The following is a 16480-nucleotide window of genomic DNA, read 5'->3' as shown; positions in this document are numbered from 1 at the left end:
CTGTCTTTAAGGTCCTTTTCCATTACTTTGGAACAACCTGGATAACCCAGAATCATTTCCCATTTTAAGACTAGTTGATTAGCAACCTTAATCACATCTGCAAAGCCCCTTTTACTACAGTGTAACTATTCATTTAACAGGATCAAGTTTACACTTCTGGAGATCTGAGCACCAAATCTCTTCTTTTGTTTAGAGACAAGGGTCTTACTGTACAGCTCTAGCTGACTTTGAACCTCCTATGGAGACCAGGCTGGCCTCGATCTCGGAGACTGAAGTACTTCTCTCTGCCTCCCCAGTTCTAGGATTAAAGGCATGTCCCATCATGTTATGCAATCTTTTTCGTCTCTTTCTGATGCTGGCCAGAGTCTAAGTGTGCGCTTTCTGGTACTTTGGGGCTTCTTTACTCTTTCTCTAAAGTCCACATCCTGCCATGTGTCTGGCCTTTATGTCATCTTAACTCTAACAGCATTTTAAAAATATTTTATTTACTATGTGTAGGAGTGGTGTCTGCATCTATGTGAGTGGATACGTGTCCTTGCAATGCCGCGGCGGGGGGGGGGGTGTCAGAAGAGGGCATCGGATTCGATGAAATTGGAGTTAAGGAATGTTCCTAGCCACCATGTGGGTGCTGGGAATCCAACCTGGGTCCTCTGCAAGAGCAGTCAGTGCTCTTAACCGCCGAGCCATCTCTCCAACCCCTAACGGCACCCCCCACCCCCGCCCCAATCCCCCTCTCCATTCTCCTCTGGGGAGCTGCTGAGATTTATAGCTCACCTATCCTGGCAGCCCCACTTCAAGGCCCTTTTGGACAAAGGCTGTTCTCTCTGCCTGGGCAGATCCTATCTCTTCTGGTGACTCCTGGTCTTTGGTGTCTAACCGCTCACCACTCCACCCCATGCTCTAAGCTTTATTCAGAGCTACGGCAGGGATGAGGTATCCGGTCCGCATCCATTTATTTAAAGAGCAGTGAGAGTTCCTGAGGGTCTGGGTGGGGTTAAGTGGGAGCACTGGGTCAGGATGCTTCCCCGGGAAGTTGGGCCGGGGTCCTTCAGGGAGACTGCAGGTGACCCCTGCAAAGCGCCCTCATTTGGGGTGTCGGCACGGCGGGCTTTCTGATGTGGAGGTCACCCGTCCTGGTCCACGCTAGAGCGCCCTCTCTAGCCCGGCTGCTGATTGATTGACATCTCACCCCCACCCCCTCGCGCTGTCACCCTGGTGACGCCGGAAGCATGCTCTGGTCCAGAGATTCCAGGCACCTACCAGAACCGGAAGTGCCCGCGGCGGCTATTACCCCTCCCGCCAGGAAAACCGGAAACGTGTTCCCAACTACCGTTCCGCCCGCGCCCTGGCCTTCGGTTCCGTTTGCTTCGCGGCCCGGAAGTGCGGCCTTCAAGTTGGCAAGAGGCAGCTACTGCAGGGCCTGGTGCCTGAGGAGTCGGAGGTGGGGTCGAACGGGCATCCCCTGCCTCAGAGGCAGTGGGGAGACCGGGGCGTGCGGGAGGAGGGATGGCAGCAGGAGGCTCCGTGTGCACGCTGCGAACGCGAGAGGGCGCTGCAGGACCGGGGCAGGGCGCGGGCAAGGGGTGCGGAGGCGGGAAACCTGGGTTGCAAGGGGCTGCAGCGGGTGCAGCTGTAGCGGGCCTGAAAGGGGGCTCTGGGCACAGGGTAAGGAGCGAGCCGTGATGCAGAGTAAGAGAGACAGGGCGGTGGAGCAAGGTGCATGGCGTGGGCGAGGGCGTGGCGGCGTGGGTGCAGCTTTAGTTATGGGAGCGTGTCTTTTTGTTCTGAGGCATCAGAGTCGGAACCCTCTGGGGACCAGGACGGGGGTGGGTTTGTGGAGGGGTTCGGGACCAATGGGTTGGTACAAGTTGAAGGAGACCGCTGACAGAGGCAGGTGCAAAGTCTTGGTGCGTTTGAAGTATTAATTCTCCGTCAGAGGACCCAGATCTGCTAGATCTAAGCAGGCTCCCTCTGGCTGCCGTGTGGGGGAAAGACCCGGAGGTAGGGATGTGGAGAGGACCTGCAAGGTGACTTCATAAATCCAGGCCAGTGGTGACTGGCCAATGTATGACCTAAACGGGGAGAAATGGAGGAATCTGGCTGTAATAAAGTTTTGCATAAGGAACTAGAAATGTTGAGTCTGAGACCTCAGTAGGTCCTGTATAGGGGTAGGATTTAGTGGGGCCCCACCCCTAGGGTCATGGCCCCAGAGAGACAAGGTGACAGACAGTGGACAGGTATCAGCATTATTCTTGTGTCTTTTTGAGACGGCTATCCCTGTAGCCGCAGCTGGCCTGGAACTCAGAGAGATCCACCTGCCTCTGCTTTCTGGGTGCTGAAATTAAAAGAATAGATCAACCTGTGTCTTAATTTTATCCTTTAGACCCTAAGTTATGTGAAGTCTAATCCAATTATAACATTCCTTTTGATAAATGGTGAAACAGGCCCAGAAATTTGGAGTCACCTGTTTGATGGGTTAAGTGGCAGATCTCAGATTCCCAAGTCCCTTGGAGGGGAGGGGTACCTCCAACTTTCCGGTGTCTGAGGGTGGACAGAGCCAGGATCACAGAGTTTCAGCTCAGGTTCACAAGAAGTATCGGGGTTGCTCATACACATTGGGTTGAAGCCTGGTGCTCCTTAGCTCTCTTCTGCAGTCTCAAAGTCCATGTGCCCACACTTGGAAACTTTAAGGCCTCAAGTGATTCCAAGTAGAACCAGGGCTGCAAGGCTTGCTGTGTGCTGTGTACTTGCTTTGCTTGAGTAGGAGCCACACTAATGCCCAGCCTAATCAGGTACACCTCAGTTATTCTGACCAGAGATGGGAGCATCCCATTCTCATGAAAACCTCCATGTTCACTAATTGATAGGACCTGGTTCCAAGGTTGTCCTGGCTGTGCATAGAGCATTAATGGCACTAAGAAAGTTTGGCAGAACAACCAAAAAGCCAGAGTCCAGTTACAGATAGTTGATGGGGATGAGACAGCCTAGTGCTATTGTTTTCTCAGGAAGGTCCCTGTCCTTGAGGGAGGGTAGCCAGTGTTGGAGGAAGGTGACTTCTCCACAAGGCTACCCCTTAGGAGGAAGGCCTTCTGGTGGCTTAAGGATAAAGTTAGGGGGCCAGGTGGATGCACAGAAGCAGGCCAAGCCCTAAAAACCCTCCTGGGGCAGAGAAGTAGAGCTGGGATATATGCTGGGGTTGTGGAGGTAGAGGGCGTTCAGAAGACCTGGAGGAGGGGTGTTCTGTATGTTTGGAACAGGGACTGGGAGGGGCTGCCAGGGATGGGGTGATCCAGGCCTGGGGATGTGGTGCCCCTGTGGGTTCTGTGGTAAGGGCTGAGGAACCCAGGGCATTGGATAGAAGAGATTCCTTAGCTGATACCTCACTCCCACCCCCACCCCCACCCCACGGTCTCTCTCACAGATGGCAGCAACAGAGGCGGTGCACCACATTCACCTGCAGAACTTCTCACGCTCCCTGCTGGAAACCCTTAATGGGCAGAGGCTGGGTGGGCACTTTTGCGACGTGACTGTACGCATCCGTGAGGCTTCCCTACGTGCGCACCGCTGTGTGCTGGCCGCTGGCTCACCGTTCTTCCAAGACAAATTGCTGCTCGGCCACTCTGAGATTCGTGTGCCGCCGGTGGTGCCTGCTCAGACCGTGCGCCAGCTGGTTGAGTTTCTCTACAGCGGCTCGCTGGTGGTGGCGCAGGGCGAAGCGCTGCAGGTGCTGACTGCGGCGTCGGTGCTTCGCATCCAGACGGTCATCGACGAGTGTACACAGATCATCGCGCGTGCCCGCGTCCCCGGCGCCCCTGCACCCACGCCCCTCCCAGCACCCGTACCCCCTCCGCTCGCACCCGCACAGCTGCGCCATCGCCTGCGCCACTTGCTGGCTGCGCGCCCCCCGGGTCACCCTGGCGCCGCTCACAGCCGCAAGCAGCGCCAGCCCGCGCGTCTACAGCTGCCTGCGCCCCCCGCACCCATCAAGGCCGAGGGGCCCGAGGTCGAGCCCACGCTGCCTGCTGCCCCTGAAGATAGAGGTGATGAAGATGATGACGACGAGACGGATGAAGAGACGGACGGCGAGGAAGGTGACGGTAGCGGCCCAGGTGAGGGCCAGGCACCTCCTTCCTTCCCAGATTGTGCAGCGGGCTTCTTCGCCACAGCTGACAGCGCGCGTGAGGACCCCCCTGCATCCACCGGCCTCACTGACTATGGTGGTACGGGGAGAGATTTCCTTCGGGTGACTGCAGTGACCGAGGACGTGTTCCCAGATAGCTTCGTGTCCGCTTGGCATGAAGAAGACAGCGGCGCCCCAGAAGGTTGTCCGGTAGAGACCTCTGCTCCGCCCGACTGCACCCTGGCCGGGCCTCGCCCACCTGGCGTGAAAACCCCTGGGCCACCTGTGGCTCTCTTCCCCTTTCACCTGGGCGCCCCCGGGCCGCCGGCGCCCACACCTCCAGCTCCATCCGGGCCAGCTCCCGCGCCCCCGCCCGCCTTCTACCCAACTCTCCAACCAGATGCGGTCCCCAGCGCACAGCTGGGAGAAACCCCAGCCGTGTCTGCCGCTCCTGCTCCAGCCCTATCCGGCACTCAGGTGCGCGCTCCGGGTGCCCCAGGCTCTGAGCAACCCGCCTATGAGTGTAGCCACTGCCGCAAGACGTTCAGCTCGAGGAAAAACTACACCAAGCACATGTTCATCCACTCGGGTGAGCAGGAGTTGGGGAGGGAAGGACAATGCCTTTACCACAGATTTCCGAGAACCTTGATCATTGGTGATGCAATTCCAGTGACTCGGGGGCGGGGGGCCAACTGGACACTGGTAAAGGTTTAGTGCTTTGTGATAATCCTAGGAAACTGGAAATTTAGTCCCCTCATGTAGAGGAGTTGGGAAGTGAGAACCTCCCCAGAGCTTTTGGAAAGCTGACCTCAGCCTGGGGTGGGCAGGATGAATGAAGCCTTGATAGGAAGTTGTGGCCAGCTGGGAAACGGGAGCTGGAAGGAGGGGAGGCTGATCACAGAGTCTCCCAGTGCCAGGCCAGGTGTGGGTTGGGGAAGAAGGACCCCGGAAGTTGGGGGAGCTCTGACTGGGTATCCCAAATGGGCAGTGGGTGTAGTTCCAGCCGGGCAGAGTTCCTTTTTGAAGGGTACCTGTTGGATTCAGGGCCCTGCCAGGAATCCCAGGGAGGGGCGCGCCGAGCAGGATTACAGAGCTGCTTCCTTGAGCGGCAAAGGGATCCTAGGTTGACTCAGGGAGAGTAGAGGAAATCTTTCCGAGGACAGGCTTCAGGGAGAACAGGCTGTTGATATGCGTGTGGCCCGCCTTGTCGTCCGCAGGGGAGAAGCCACATCAGTGTGCAGTGTGCTGGCGATCCTTCTCGCTGCGGGACTACCTGCTGAAGCATATGGTCACGCACACGGGTGTGCGCGCCTTCCAATGCGCAGTGTGCGCCAAGCGCTTCACGCAGAAGAGTTCGCTCAATGTGCACATGCGCACGCACCGGCCTGAGCGCGCGCCCTGCCCCGCCTGCGGCAAGGTTTTCTCGCACCGCGCGCTGTTGGAGCGCCACCTGGCCGCTCACCCGGCAACCTGATTCAAATACCGCTGCGGCACCGTGGGATCTACCACCCGGTGCAACTGGTCTCGCCTGCAGCTGCGGTCAGACGCTTCGACCTGGTCCGCTCCACCAGAAGGCTCTGGCTCCGACCCTCCCCTTCACTTCTTTTTCCCTGTGGACTTGGGACCCAGACCCCTTTTTCTCTCCTACTCATACGTAGACCCTCTGGGTGGGGCGGGACCAGTAATGGATGTTCGGGGACCCTGGTACCTCTGAGAAATAGAACATTCGCACATTGAACTGGATGTCCAGGTCCTTGGGGCCTGGCACAGGATTTGTGCCTCACCCCCTGCCGGCGTATGGTTGTCCTCTGCCCCCGTGTTGGGCTAGAATTGTCTTCACCCATAGTTTGGAGGCATCTGGTGTCAATGGAGGCTCGGGTGGACCCACCACAGGACTTTAGGATTCTGTTCTAATAAAGGCTAGTGGACTAGGTCGTGCCTCATGTATTTTCTGGGCTATGGGTGTTGGGGCTTGGTGCCTGTGTTCCTAGGTGGCAACCTTGCAGGCTCCTGGGCAGACAGGGAACAGTTTGCTATCCTGGACCTGTGTTTTGGGATTTGGGTGGGTAGGCTGCATATGTAACTGAGGGCCAGTTCTCTTGGAGTGGTTGACCCTAGAGGGAGGGGAGCCACAGACCTAGGCACAATGTAGAATTTGAATCCCCCCTCCCACGAGAAGCCTTTTAGACTTAAGACTCTTCCCCCATTCTGATAGGTATGATGGTAGAACACCTTACTTGTGAGATGCCCAGGGGGTTCTTTGGGGTCAGGCTACTTTGAGGACATATGAGACCTCAGGATACCTGCCCTGATTATTGGGCACCAAATACTAGTAGGCCCAGAGTAGACTGACTGGTTGTGCCACTGGTGGCGTGGGAAGCAGGAATGGCCAGTTCCAGGCTGCCTACTGAGTAAGTGAAGGCGACCCTGTGTCAAAGGAACCACAGTTACACCTGTCAGCCCAAAACGTCACGCTGCCCTCCCCTGCTCCACTTCCAATTCACTGGTGTCTCACTAAGGATTTGGAGTGGGCTCCAGTCTGGAAGGCCAGGCCCCAACCATACCTTGGCTTCTGGGCCCACAGATCTTCTTTGGCTTGGTGTCACAGGCAGAGCTCAGCCTCCTGAACTTCAAGACTCAATCCACACAGATGCCAAGAGTGGGCAGAGTCCCAGTGGAGGCTCATGGTGGAGGACAGAGCTGGGTTTGAATCCAGATGATAAAAGTCTTGCATGTATTTACTAATCACTGCATAACTGGTAGGTGACTAGGGTCCCCTGGTGTCAGAAGATGACTTTCCAACCAAGTAGAAACACAGGCTTCTCTTGCTTTTTCATTAGGCTGGGTTTTCTCCCTGTCTCCCTAGTTTCCCATTCCAAGTTCCCATTTTCATTAGAGAGGAGGGAGAGAAGGCAGATGTCAGCCCTGAAGGGGAGGCTGGTAGTAGTATCCAAAGGAGGCGGGGCAGGTCTGATGAACTGGCAGTAAGGCTGTAACCACAGGAAGACCTCCCTGCCAGGCAGAGGTAAAATAAAAGGTCAGAGTCCAGGGCTCAAGAGCAGCTCTGGTAGTACCTGGTCCTACTTGGGGAGTGAGGTAGGCAGGCTTCCTCAAAGACAGGAAGTTAGGACTACGGAGCTCTGGTGCAGAGCTCAGACTACACATTCACAAGCCACTTAAGAGAGCGGGCCGGTGCCATGGGTATTGGGCAGAAGTTGGCCTTTGTGTTGTTGCTGTTGCTTCTTCTGGTGGGCCTTAGGAAATCCCTATGGACAGCAGCTGCGGGCCTGGCCCTTCGTTGGTTGCTGGGAGACACCATGTGTTTCGTGCTGCTCAGCCTGGCAGTGCTGGCGAAGCCCTGGATCAGTTCCTGGATGCCTCACTGGCTGAACCTGGTGGCTGCAGCCCTCACATTAACCCTGTTGCCTCCACGGCCACCCCCAGGGCTTCGTTGGCTACACAAAGATGTGGCCTATTTATTCAAGATCGTTGTCTTTGGCCTGAAAGTCAGAAGACAACTGAAACAGCAGACCCCGGAAACCTTTGTGGATATCTTTGTGCGACAAGCACGAGCTCGGCCAGACAAGGTGGTCTTGGTGTGCACAGGGCCAGAGGCCTGCTCAATCACTGCTGGGGAGCTGGATACTCGGTCCTGTCAGGCAGCATGGGCACTGAAGCCTGAACTGGACGGCATCACAAGCCAGCAGGGCAGAGAAACTGCTGCTCTCTTGGTACTGCCCTCCAAAACTATTGCTGCTTTGAGTTTGCTTCTGGGACTGGCAAAACTGGGCTGCCCTGTGGCTTGGATCAACCCAAATGGCCGAGGGATGCCCCTAGTACACACTGTGGTGAGCTCGGGGGCACGTGTGCTGGTGGTGGACCCAGGTGAGAGTTCCAGGGCCAGTGGAAGAAAGAAGGGGACAGGAGCAAGACAGGTCAGGCATTTTGGTGGGAGCAGGGCAGACAGCCTTTGGTTCTGTCCATTCCTATTCTAGGCAATTAGGGCCAAAATGTTGGTTACCTAGAAAATAATTCTGGAGTCACTGGTTTAAATTTTTTTTTCTTCCCCAAATGGCTCTTTCAATCCTGTTTGACCAATTTTTTTTTTGTATTAATTATGGAATTCTTTACTTAAGAAAGAGGGTGATACTGGGTATGCTGGTACATGCCTTTAATCCCAGCATTTGGGGAATCAAGGCCAGCCTGGTCTATACAGCAAGTTCCAGGACAGCTGGGACTACAGGGAGACTCCATCTCAAAAAGACGAAAAGGAACGAGGAAGCTTGTCTCTGCCGTTTGCCCTTCTGTCACTGGGTCTCTGGTCTGCCCTCCTGATCTCCAAAGTTAAGATTTGCCTCTGTTTCTTCTCTGATGGTCCCTGTAGATCTACAGGAGAGTCTAGAAGAAGTCCTTCCCAAGCTGCTAGCTGAGAACATCCGCTGCTTCTACATCGGCCACTCCTCACCCACACCAGGTGTGGAGGCTCTGGGGGCCGCCCTGGATGCTGCACCCTCGGACCCGGTGCCTGCCAGCATTCGAGGCACAGTCCAGTGGAAAAGTCCTGCCTTGTTCATCTTCACCTCAGGAACCACCGGTGAGGGTGCCTGAGGCGCTCCTCCCCCTCTGCACTCTGATCTGGCCTGACTTACCTCACATGATGCTCTGTTTGTTCTCTGATGCCCAACTCTGCCATCTGATCTAGACCCCAACCTTGACTCTGACCCCTAGTGTCTTTCAGTATGATTTGGATCTATTACTCCCAGTTTTAGAAACCAACCACAGAGTGGGGTGTGGTGGTGTTCACGTGTAAATCCTAGCTCTAAGGCACTAGGAGGCAGGCAGATAAAGAGTTCAGGCCTGTGCTCTCCCTTCCACTGGAGTAAAACTGGAATGGTACAGATTTAGCTTGGTCCTTGAACAAAGATGACTTGCAAATTCCTTAGGCATTCCATACTTTTTTTGTTTGTTTTTTGAGACAGGTCTCCTTATAGCCCCCAGCTGGCCTAGAACTTATTAAATAGACTAGGATGGCCTCAGTCTCACAGAGATTCACCTGCCTCTGCCTCCCGAGTACTGGGATTAAAGACGTGTGCCACCACATCCCACCCATTCCATATTTTTAAAAAGAAATAAAGGAGTCGGGCGTGGTGGCACACTCGGGAGGCAGAGGCAGGCGGATCTGTGTGAGTTCAAGGCCAGCCTGGTCTACATAGTGAGTTCCAGGACAGCTGGAGCTACAAGGAGACCCTGTCTCAGAAAAAAAATAAATAAAGGAGGGGCTGGAGAGATGACTCAGCAGTTAAGAGCACTGGCTGCTCCTGCAGAGGACCTGGATTGGGTTCTTAGTACCCACAGGGCAGCTAACAACCATCTATAACTCCAGTTCCAGGGGATCTGATGTCCTCTTCTGGTCTCCATGGGTATTGCTTGCACATGATGCATCTACATACATGCAGGAACAACATTCATACATACAAAATAAATTTAACTTTTTTATTTTATGTGTGAGTATATTGCCTACATGTATGTAAGTGTACCTGTGTCATGAAATGCCCGTGGAGGTCAGAAGATGGCACTGGATTCCCCAGGAACTGGAACTAAGGATGGTTGTTAGCTGCCATGTGGGTGCTGGGAAACAAACCCAGGTCCTCTGCAAGAGCAGCCAGTGCTCTTAACTGCTGAGCCATCTCTCCAGCCCTGTAAATCAAAAAATTTTAAATAGGGGCTGGAGAGATGGCTCAGCAGTTCAGAACACATGGCAGCTAACAACTGTCTGTAACTCCAGTTCCAGGGAATCTGACACATTCTTCTAGCCTCCGTGGGCATTGCACACACATGGTACACTTACATGCATATAGGCACTACACTCATATACATAAAATAAAAATAAAATATTAAAATCCATAAAATAAAAATTTTTAAATAAAAATAGCCTCTTCTGACCTCCGAGGGCATTGCATGACACGCGTGCACTTACCTACATGTAGGCAATACACACATACACATAAAATAAAAACAATAAAATTTAAAAAGTTTAAAAAATAAAATAAAAAATAAAAGGAATAAAAGTTCTTTTGGTAGAAAGAAAAGAAAGAGAGGGAGGGAAAAGGAATTCAAGGTCAGTCTGGGCTACATAGTGTGTTCCAGGCTTCCTGAGCTACAGAGTGAGATCTTGTCTCAGAAAAACAAAACAGAAAAAAAAAAACCACACCCATAAATTGTCATGTTTATTATTTTGTTATTTATTTTTTAGCCTTTTGGGACAGAGTCTTGCTCTAGCAGCCCAGGCTGGCCTCAGACTCACTATGTAGCTGCCTGACACTGAGTGCTGGGATTCTAGGCCTGTACCACCAGACCTAGCAAATTTTCATATTTGGTCCATCTTAGAGACTCAAACCCAGGTAGGCCTGACTATGGAGACCCACACTGCATTGCTGGTCTCTCTTCCTTTCCCTCACTTCTCACTCTTTCATCCTCCAGGGCTCCCCAAACCAGCCATTCTCTCACATGAACGAGTCTTGCAGATGACCAAGATGCTGTCCTTCTGTGAGGCCAAAGCTGATGATGTGATCTATTGTGTCCTGCCTTTGTACCACACGATGGGACTTGTCCTTGGGGTCCTTGGCTCCTTAGAGCTTGGTAAGTCCTCTCAGGGTCCTTCTAAGCCACAGGACCACTACAGTGGGTGTTAGTGTGGGGCAATCAAGATAAGATTCTCTACCCTATACCCCAAGTTTGGTTTCTTCCCTCCCTCCCCACCTGTCTTTTGACAGCATCTCAAGTAGCCAAGGTTGGCCTTAAACTCAGTATGTATTGCATTTTACAGTTAAAACAGCATGCTTCCCCCCTCTCCCAGCCCCCCACAATTACTATTAGATTAAAAACATCACTGAGGGGGCTGGAGAGATGGCTCAGGCTTTAAGAGCACTGGCTGCTTTTGCAGAAGGCCTAGGTTCAGTTCCCAGTGTCCACATGGTGGCTAACAACCATCCATAACTCCAGTTCCAGGGGATCTGATGCTCTCTTCTGGTATCTGCAGGCATTGCATGGCATGGATGTGGGCAAAACACTCATACACGTAAACTAAAAATAAATAAAAATGTCCCTGAGTGTAGTGGCTCATACCAGTTCATACCCCAATACACAGAAGGCAGAAGCAGAAGAATCACTGGAAATTCAAGGCCAGCCTGATCTACATAGCGAAGTCCAGGCCAACCATGGATTCAAAGTGAGAACCTCTCTCAAAAAACAAAAGTGAGGCTGGAGAGAAGGCTCAGCAGTTAAGAGAATTTGCTGCTCTTGCAGAGGATCTGGGTTCAGTTCCCAGAACCCATGTCAGGCAACTCTCGACTGCATATGACTCTAGTTTCAGAGTATCTGACCCCTCTTCTGGTCTCTGCAGATACCTGCATGTATGTGGTGAACACACATACACTCAGGCATAGACCCAAAGAGATAAAACAAAAAACAAATCTTTTTTAAAAAGAAAAAAACAGGGGCTGGAGAGATGGCTCAGCGGTTAAGAACACTAACTGTTCTTGCAGAAGACCCAGGTTCGAATCCTAGCACCCACATGACAGCTACAACTGTCTGTAACTCCAGTCCCAGGGGATCCAACAGACTCTTCTGACCTCTGCAGGCATTGCACAACATGGGTGCACTTACCTACATGTAGGCAATACACTCGTACACACAAAATGAAAAAAAGAAAAAGAAAAAAGGTAGGCATGGCACACACCTTCAATCCCAGCACTTGGGAGGCAGAGGCAGGTGGATCTCTGTGAGTCTGAAGCCAGCCTGGTCTACACAGTGAGTTCTAAGCCAGCCAGGACTACAGGGAGATGCTGTCTCAAAAACAAAACAAGACAAGACAAGAAAGAAATAAAGAAACAAACAAAACAACAAAAGAAGGAAAGAAAGGAAGAAAATGCCTCCTAGCAGCTGTCACTTATTTTGCAGGGCTGGGGAAGGAGTCCAGGACCTTGTGTGTGCTAGGCAATCACTCTGTCACTAAGCCATTCCCCCATCTCCTTGTTCGTGAATTCAGAACAAATACTTTTTTTTTTTTTTTTTGGTCTTTTTGAGACAGGGTCTCCCTGTAGCCCCAGCTGTCCTGGAACTCACTATGTAGACCAGGCTAGCCTTGAACTCACAGAAATCCGCCTGCCTCTGCCTCCCGAGTGCTGGGATTAAGGGTGTGTGCCACCACGCCTGGCTTAGGACAAATACTTTACTGTTAAGCCACCCCCCTCACTGAAGGATGAGCCAGCCCCTCACTGGGGGATAATTCTAAGTAGGGGCTCTACCACTGAGCCATGCTCCCACCAGCCCCTCACACCTGGATTCTAGGGATGTGTTCAATGACAGAGCCACACACCCACAGCCCCTCACTGGGGGATTCTAGGCAAGTGCTCTCCCACTGAGCCACACATACACCCCCAGCCTCTCACTGGGAAATTCTAGGCAAAGGCTCTATGACCAAGCCACATCTCTAGCTCCTCACTGAGGGATTCTAGGCAGGTGCTCCACCTCTGAGCCACATCCCTAGTCCCTCACTGGGGGATTCTAGGCAGGTGCTCTACCACTGAGCCACACCCCTCCCCTCACTGGGGGATTCTTGGCAGTTGTTCCACCTCTGAGCCACATCCCTAGTCCCTCACTGGGGGATTCTAGGCAGGTGCTCTACCACTGAGCCACACCCCTCCCCTCACTGGGGGATTCTTGGCAGTTGCTCCACCTCTGAACCACAACCCCAGCCCCTCACTGGGGAATTCTAGGCAGGTTCTCTACCACTGAACCACACATTTAGTACCTCCTTGGTGAATTTTAGGGACCAGACCCATTGTCACAGACTGTAACATTGTACTGTGTTTGAAATGCAACAGTCAGGTAATCAGGTGGCTTCTCACATCAACATGGAGCATGACCAACTCCTTTTGTCCCTCCTAGGAGCCACCTGTGTCCTGGCCCCCAAATTCTCTGCTTCCCGCTTCTGGGCTGACTGTCGGCAGCATGGTGTGACAATTATCCTGTACGTGGGTGAGGTCCTACGGTACCTGTGTAATATTACCCAGGTGAGGGTCTAAGATTATGGCTACATGGTTGGAAACACCAGGCATGAAATTCCAGATGACATTCCATGTAAAGGTCTCATATAAAGATTTGGGCAGGAAATAGAGGTATAACTCAGAAATAGAGTGCATGCCCAGTGTGTGTGAGACCCTGGGTTCAATCTGCAGCATCAAAATAAAAAAGACTGTGGTATGGATCTCAAGCCAGGTAGCCCTTCTTGGCTACATAGCAAGTTGAATGTTAGCCTGGGCCACATAAGACCCTGTCTCAGAATAAAGCCCCAACATGGTAAGTTCTGTACGTTTCCAGGTTTTCTATAGGGCTCCTTTGACAATGAGTCACCCCACTGGGCAGGTGTCTTAGTTTCCTTTTCTATTGTTGTGATAAAATACAAAAGCAATTTAAGGGAGAAAGGGTTTCTTTGGTCCACAATTCCAGGTTACAGTCCAATCATTGTGGGGAAATCAAGGCAGTGGGAAGTTAAAGCAAGTCCCCTCACATCCAGAGTGAAGAGCAGAAAGCAATGAATTAATGCAAGCTTGCCAGTGCTCAGCTCCCCGTCTGCCCTTCATTCAGTCCAGGGCCCAGCCCATGAACTGCTGCAGCCCACATTCAGGATGGGTCTTCCAAACTCAGCCTAATGAGGAAAATCCTTCAGGGGCTGGAGAGATGGCTCAGTGGTTAAGAGCACTGACTGCTCTTCCAGAGGACCCAGGTTCTGTTTTCAGCGCCCACATGGAGCTAAAAACTGTGGGTGACACCAGTTGCAGGGACTCCAATACCCTCTTCTGGCCTCTGTGGGCATTGCACGCACATGGTGCACTTACATACTTACAGGCAAAACACATATACATATAAAATAAAAATAAATAAATAATTTTTTTTGGTCTTTTTTGAGACAGGGTCTCCCTGTAGCCCCAGCTATCCTGGAACTTGCTATGTAGACCAGGGTGGCCTCAAACTCACAGAGATCTGCCTGCCTCTGCCTCCCGAGTGCTTATTTTTTTTTAATTTTATATGTATGCGTGTTTTGCCTGCATATAGGTTAGTACACCCATATCATGCAATACCAGTGGAGGACAGAAGAGGCTGTGGGATCCCCTGGAACTGGAGTTACAGACAGTTGTTAGCTGCCATGTGGGTGCTGGAATTCAAACCCGGGTCTTCTGCAAGAACATCCAGTGTTCTTAACTGCTGAGCCATCTCTCCAGCCCTTATTATTTATTTATTTATTTATTCATTCATTTATTTATTTATTTATTTATTTATTTATTTATTTATTTATTTATTTTTGTCTTTTTGAGACAGGGTCTCCTTGTAGCCCCAGCTGTCCTGGAACTCACTATGTAGACCAGGCTGGCCTCAAACTCACAAAGATTTGCCTGCCTCTGCCTCCCAAGTGCTGGGATTAAAGGCGTGTGCCACCGTGCCCGGCTGCCTGCATTTTTTAAGTGTACCCATGTCACGAAATGCCCAAGGATGCCAGAAGAGGGCGTCAGATCTCCTGGGACTGGAGTCAGTGCTCTTAACTGCTGAACCATCTCTCCAGCCCAGTATATAATTTTTTAAAAATTCCTCACAAGGAGGCATGGTGGCTCACTCACACCTTTAATCTCAGCACTCAGGAGGCAAAGGCAGGCAAGTGGATCTCTGTGACTTCAAGGCCAGCCTGGTCTACATAGTGAGTTCCAGGTCAGCTGGGGCTACAGGGTGACCCTGTCTCAAAAAAAAAAAAAAAATCCTTACAGGCATAGCCACAGGCCAACCTCATTTACAGTCTCTCACTGAGACTCTGTTCCCAGGTGATTCTACATTGTGTCAAGTTGACAGTTAAACAAACCTTCACAGCAGATGACTTTATGTTGTTCAGCCTCCATGTACCCATTCAAAAAATGGAGTAAAAACAGCCCCAATCTGGACCTTAACCAGTCCCTCCCCCATATCTCAGTTTACAAATATTACTACTGATAGTATTACTGTTAGACACTGGAATAGAAAGAATACTCCTGACCTGAAGGGGGCGCTATAGAAATTCAATGAATTAAATAATATGTAATGTATCTAGAACAGGTGTGGCTCAGGTGTGAGCTACTCTCATCCTTAAAGAGCAATGAGGTATGGTCCCTAGGTAACTGTCTCTAGGCAATGTGTCCCCCCAACTTCACCTCACCCCTTCAATTTCAAAGTAAAGACTCCATTAAACTTCCCCCTGGAAAGGCTCTCCCTCAGGTAACACCTCAAGGTAAGGTTTCAAGTCACTCCTCAGTTTACCTGTAGATGAATAACCCCCGCCCCCCCAACTGGTGTTTTCTTCAGGTAAGATCATGGCTGAGGTTAAGGTCTCTGGTTACTCCTAGCTAGGTAACTCTACATACTGCACACCAGGCAAGTTTCTCCAGGCAAAGCTCCCTGGCAATGTCTCCAGGAAACTTTTTTTTTAATGGGGTCTCCCTATATACCCCAGGCTGGCCTATAACTTGCTGTGTAGCCCACTATGGCCTCCAACTCACAATCCTCCTGCCTTAGCCTCCTGAGTACTGGGATTATTAGCATGGGCCAGGTATAACTGCTCTTAAGATCCCCAGGATTCCCAACGTATAGGTTTCCCATCATGGCCTAGATAACTCCCAGGATAAGACCTAATATACACTCCCTCAGGAAGAGTTCCCAGTCATACATCTCAAGGGCACACCCTCCTCATTCTTCTTGGGGTGTCCCTGCAGCAATCAGACGATAAGACACATACAGTCCGCTTGGCAGTGGGCAACGGACTTCGGAGCGACGTGTGGGAAACCTTCCAGCAACGCTTTGGCCCTGTTCGCATCTGGGAAGTCTATGGCTCCACAGAAGGCAACATGGGCTTTGCCAATTATGCAGGGCGCTGCGGTGCGGTGGGCAAGACGAACTGCATTCTTCGAGTGAGTGGGCAGGCTGCCCAGTGTGACAGCGGCCCTGAGCTGAGCCACCAGGACCTTTGTCAATGCTTCCCACCCTCTATCCCAGATGCTGTTTCCCTTCGAGCTTGTACAGTTTGATGTAGACACAGCACAGCCCGTGAGGGACAAGCGAGGTTTCTGCATCCCTGTGGGGCCAGGTATGGGGGGTCAGGGAGCTGAGCTTTCCTTGAATGTATGACGGATGGTCCACTTTCTTGGCTAGAACAGGCTGCCCAGAATCTTTTTTTTTTTTTTTTTTTACCCCCCATCTTGACCCCAAATCACTAACCCATCTTCCCATCTCTTTGGGACCTCCTGCTCACAGGATGTTGGGCTCGCCCCCTCTTCCTCC

General features: G+C 51.8%; 2 protein-coding genes across 5 annotated transcripts in view; both read left to right on the top strand.

Annotated features, from left to right (window-relative positions):
- Positions 1-956: 956 nt before the first annotated feature.
- Positions 957-6052, top strand: Zbtb45 (zinc finger and BTB domain containing 45). 2 transcript variants are annotated; one of them, XM_008822785.2, is made up of 3 exons: positions 957-1441; positions 3422-4709; positions 5338-6052. In XM_008822785.2, the coding sequence occupies exons 2-3, from the start codon at positions 3422-3424 to the stop codon at positions 5592-5594; spliced, it is 1545 nt and encodes a 514-aa protein (XP_008821007.1). In that variant the 5' UTR covers positions 957-1441; the 3' UTR covers positions 5595-6052. The 2 variants fall into 2 exon arrangements, with proteins under 2 accessions (XP_008821007.1, XP_008821008.2); XM_008822786.2 differs by lacking the exon at positions 957-1441 and adding an exon at positions 1451-1665.
- Positions 6053-7199: 1147 nt separating this feature from the next.
- Slc27a5 (solute carrier family 27 member 5) overlaps positions 7200-16480 on the top strand; it is an 11613-nt gene continuing 2332 nt past the window's right edge. The window contains exons 1-6 of one of the 3 annotated variants that reach the window (XM_029558485.1): positions 7200-8005; positions 8505-8714; positions 10601-10759; positions 13070-13194; positions 15916-16110; positions 16196-16286. In XM_029558485.1, coding sequence (XP_029414345.1) covers positions 7318-8005; positions 8505-8714; positions 10601-10759; positions 13070-13194; positions 15916-16110; positions 16196-16286 — 1468 coding nt within the window. In that variant the 5' untranslated portion in view covers positions 7200-7317. The remainder of the gene's footprint in view (positions 8006-8504; positions 8715-10600; positions 10760-13069; positions 13195-15915; positions 16111-16195; positions 16287-16480) is intronic. The other 2 variants (XM_008822784.3, XM_029558484.1) reach the window with 2 other exon arrangements.

The sequence above is a fragment of the Nannospalax galili genome, unplaced genomic scaffold, assembly GCF_000622305.1.
Source record: "Nannospalax galili isolate Female #2095 unplaced genomic scaffold, S.galili_v1.0 scaffold649, whole genome shotgun sequence".
Classification (NCBI taxonomy): domain Eukaryota; kingdom Metazoa; phylum Chordata; class Mammalia; order Rodentia; family Spalacidae; genus Nannospalax; species Nannospalax galili.
Note: the sequence above shows the minus strand (reverse complement) of the source record. Positions and strands in the feature narration are given on the sequence as shown.

Excerpts from the sequence above, each read along its gene's own strand:
- Zbtb45 (XM_008822786.2), top strand. The coding sequence starts at position 1,507 with ATGGCAGCAGGAGGCTCCGTGTGCACGCTGCGAACGCGAGAGGGCGCT. Across the intron at positions 1,666-3,421 it reads AAGGGGGCTCTGGGCACAGG|ATGGCAGCAACAGAGGCGGT; the intron begins GTAAGGAGCGAG and ends TCTCTCTCACAG. Across the intron at positions 4,710-5,337 it reads GCACATGTTCATCCACTCGG|GGGAGAAGCCACATCAGTGT; the intron begins GTGAGCAGGAGT and ends TGTCGTCCGCAG.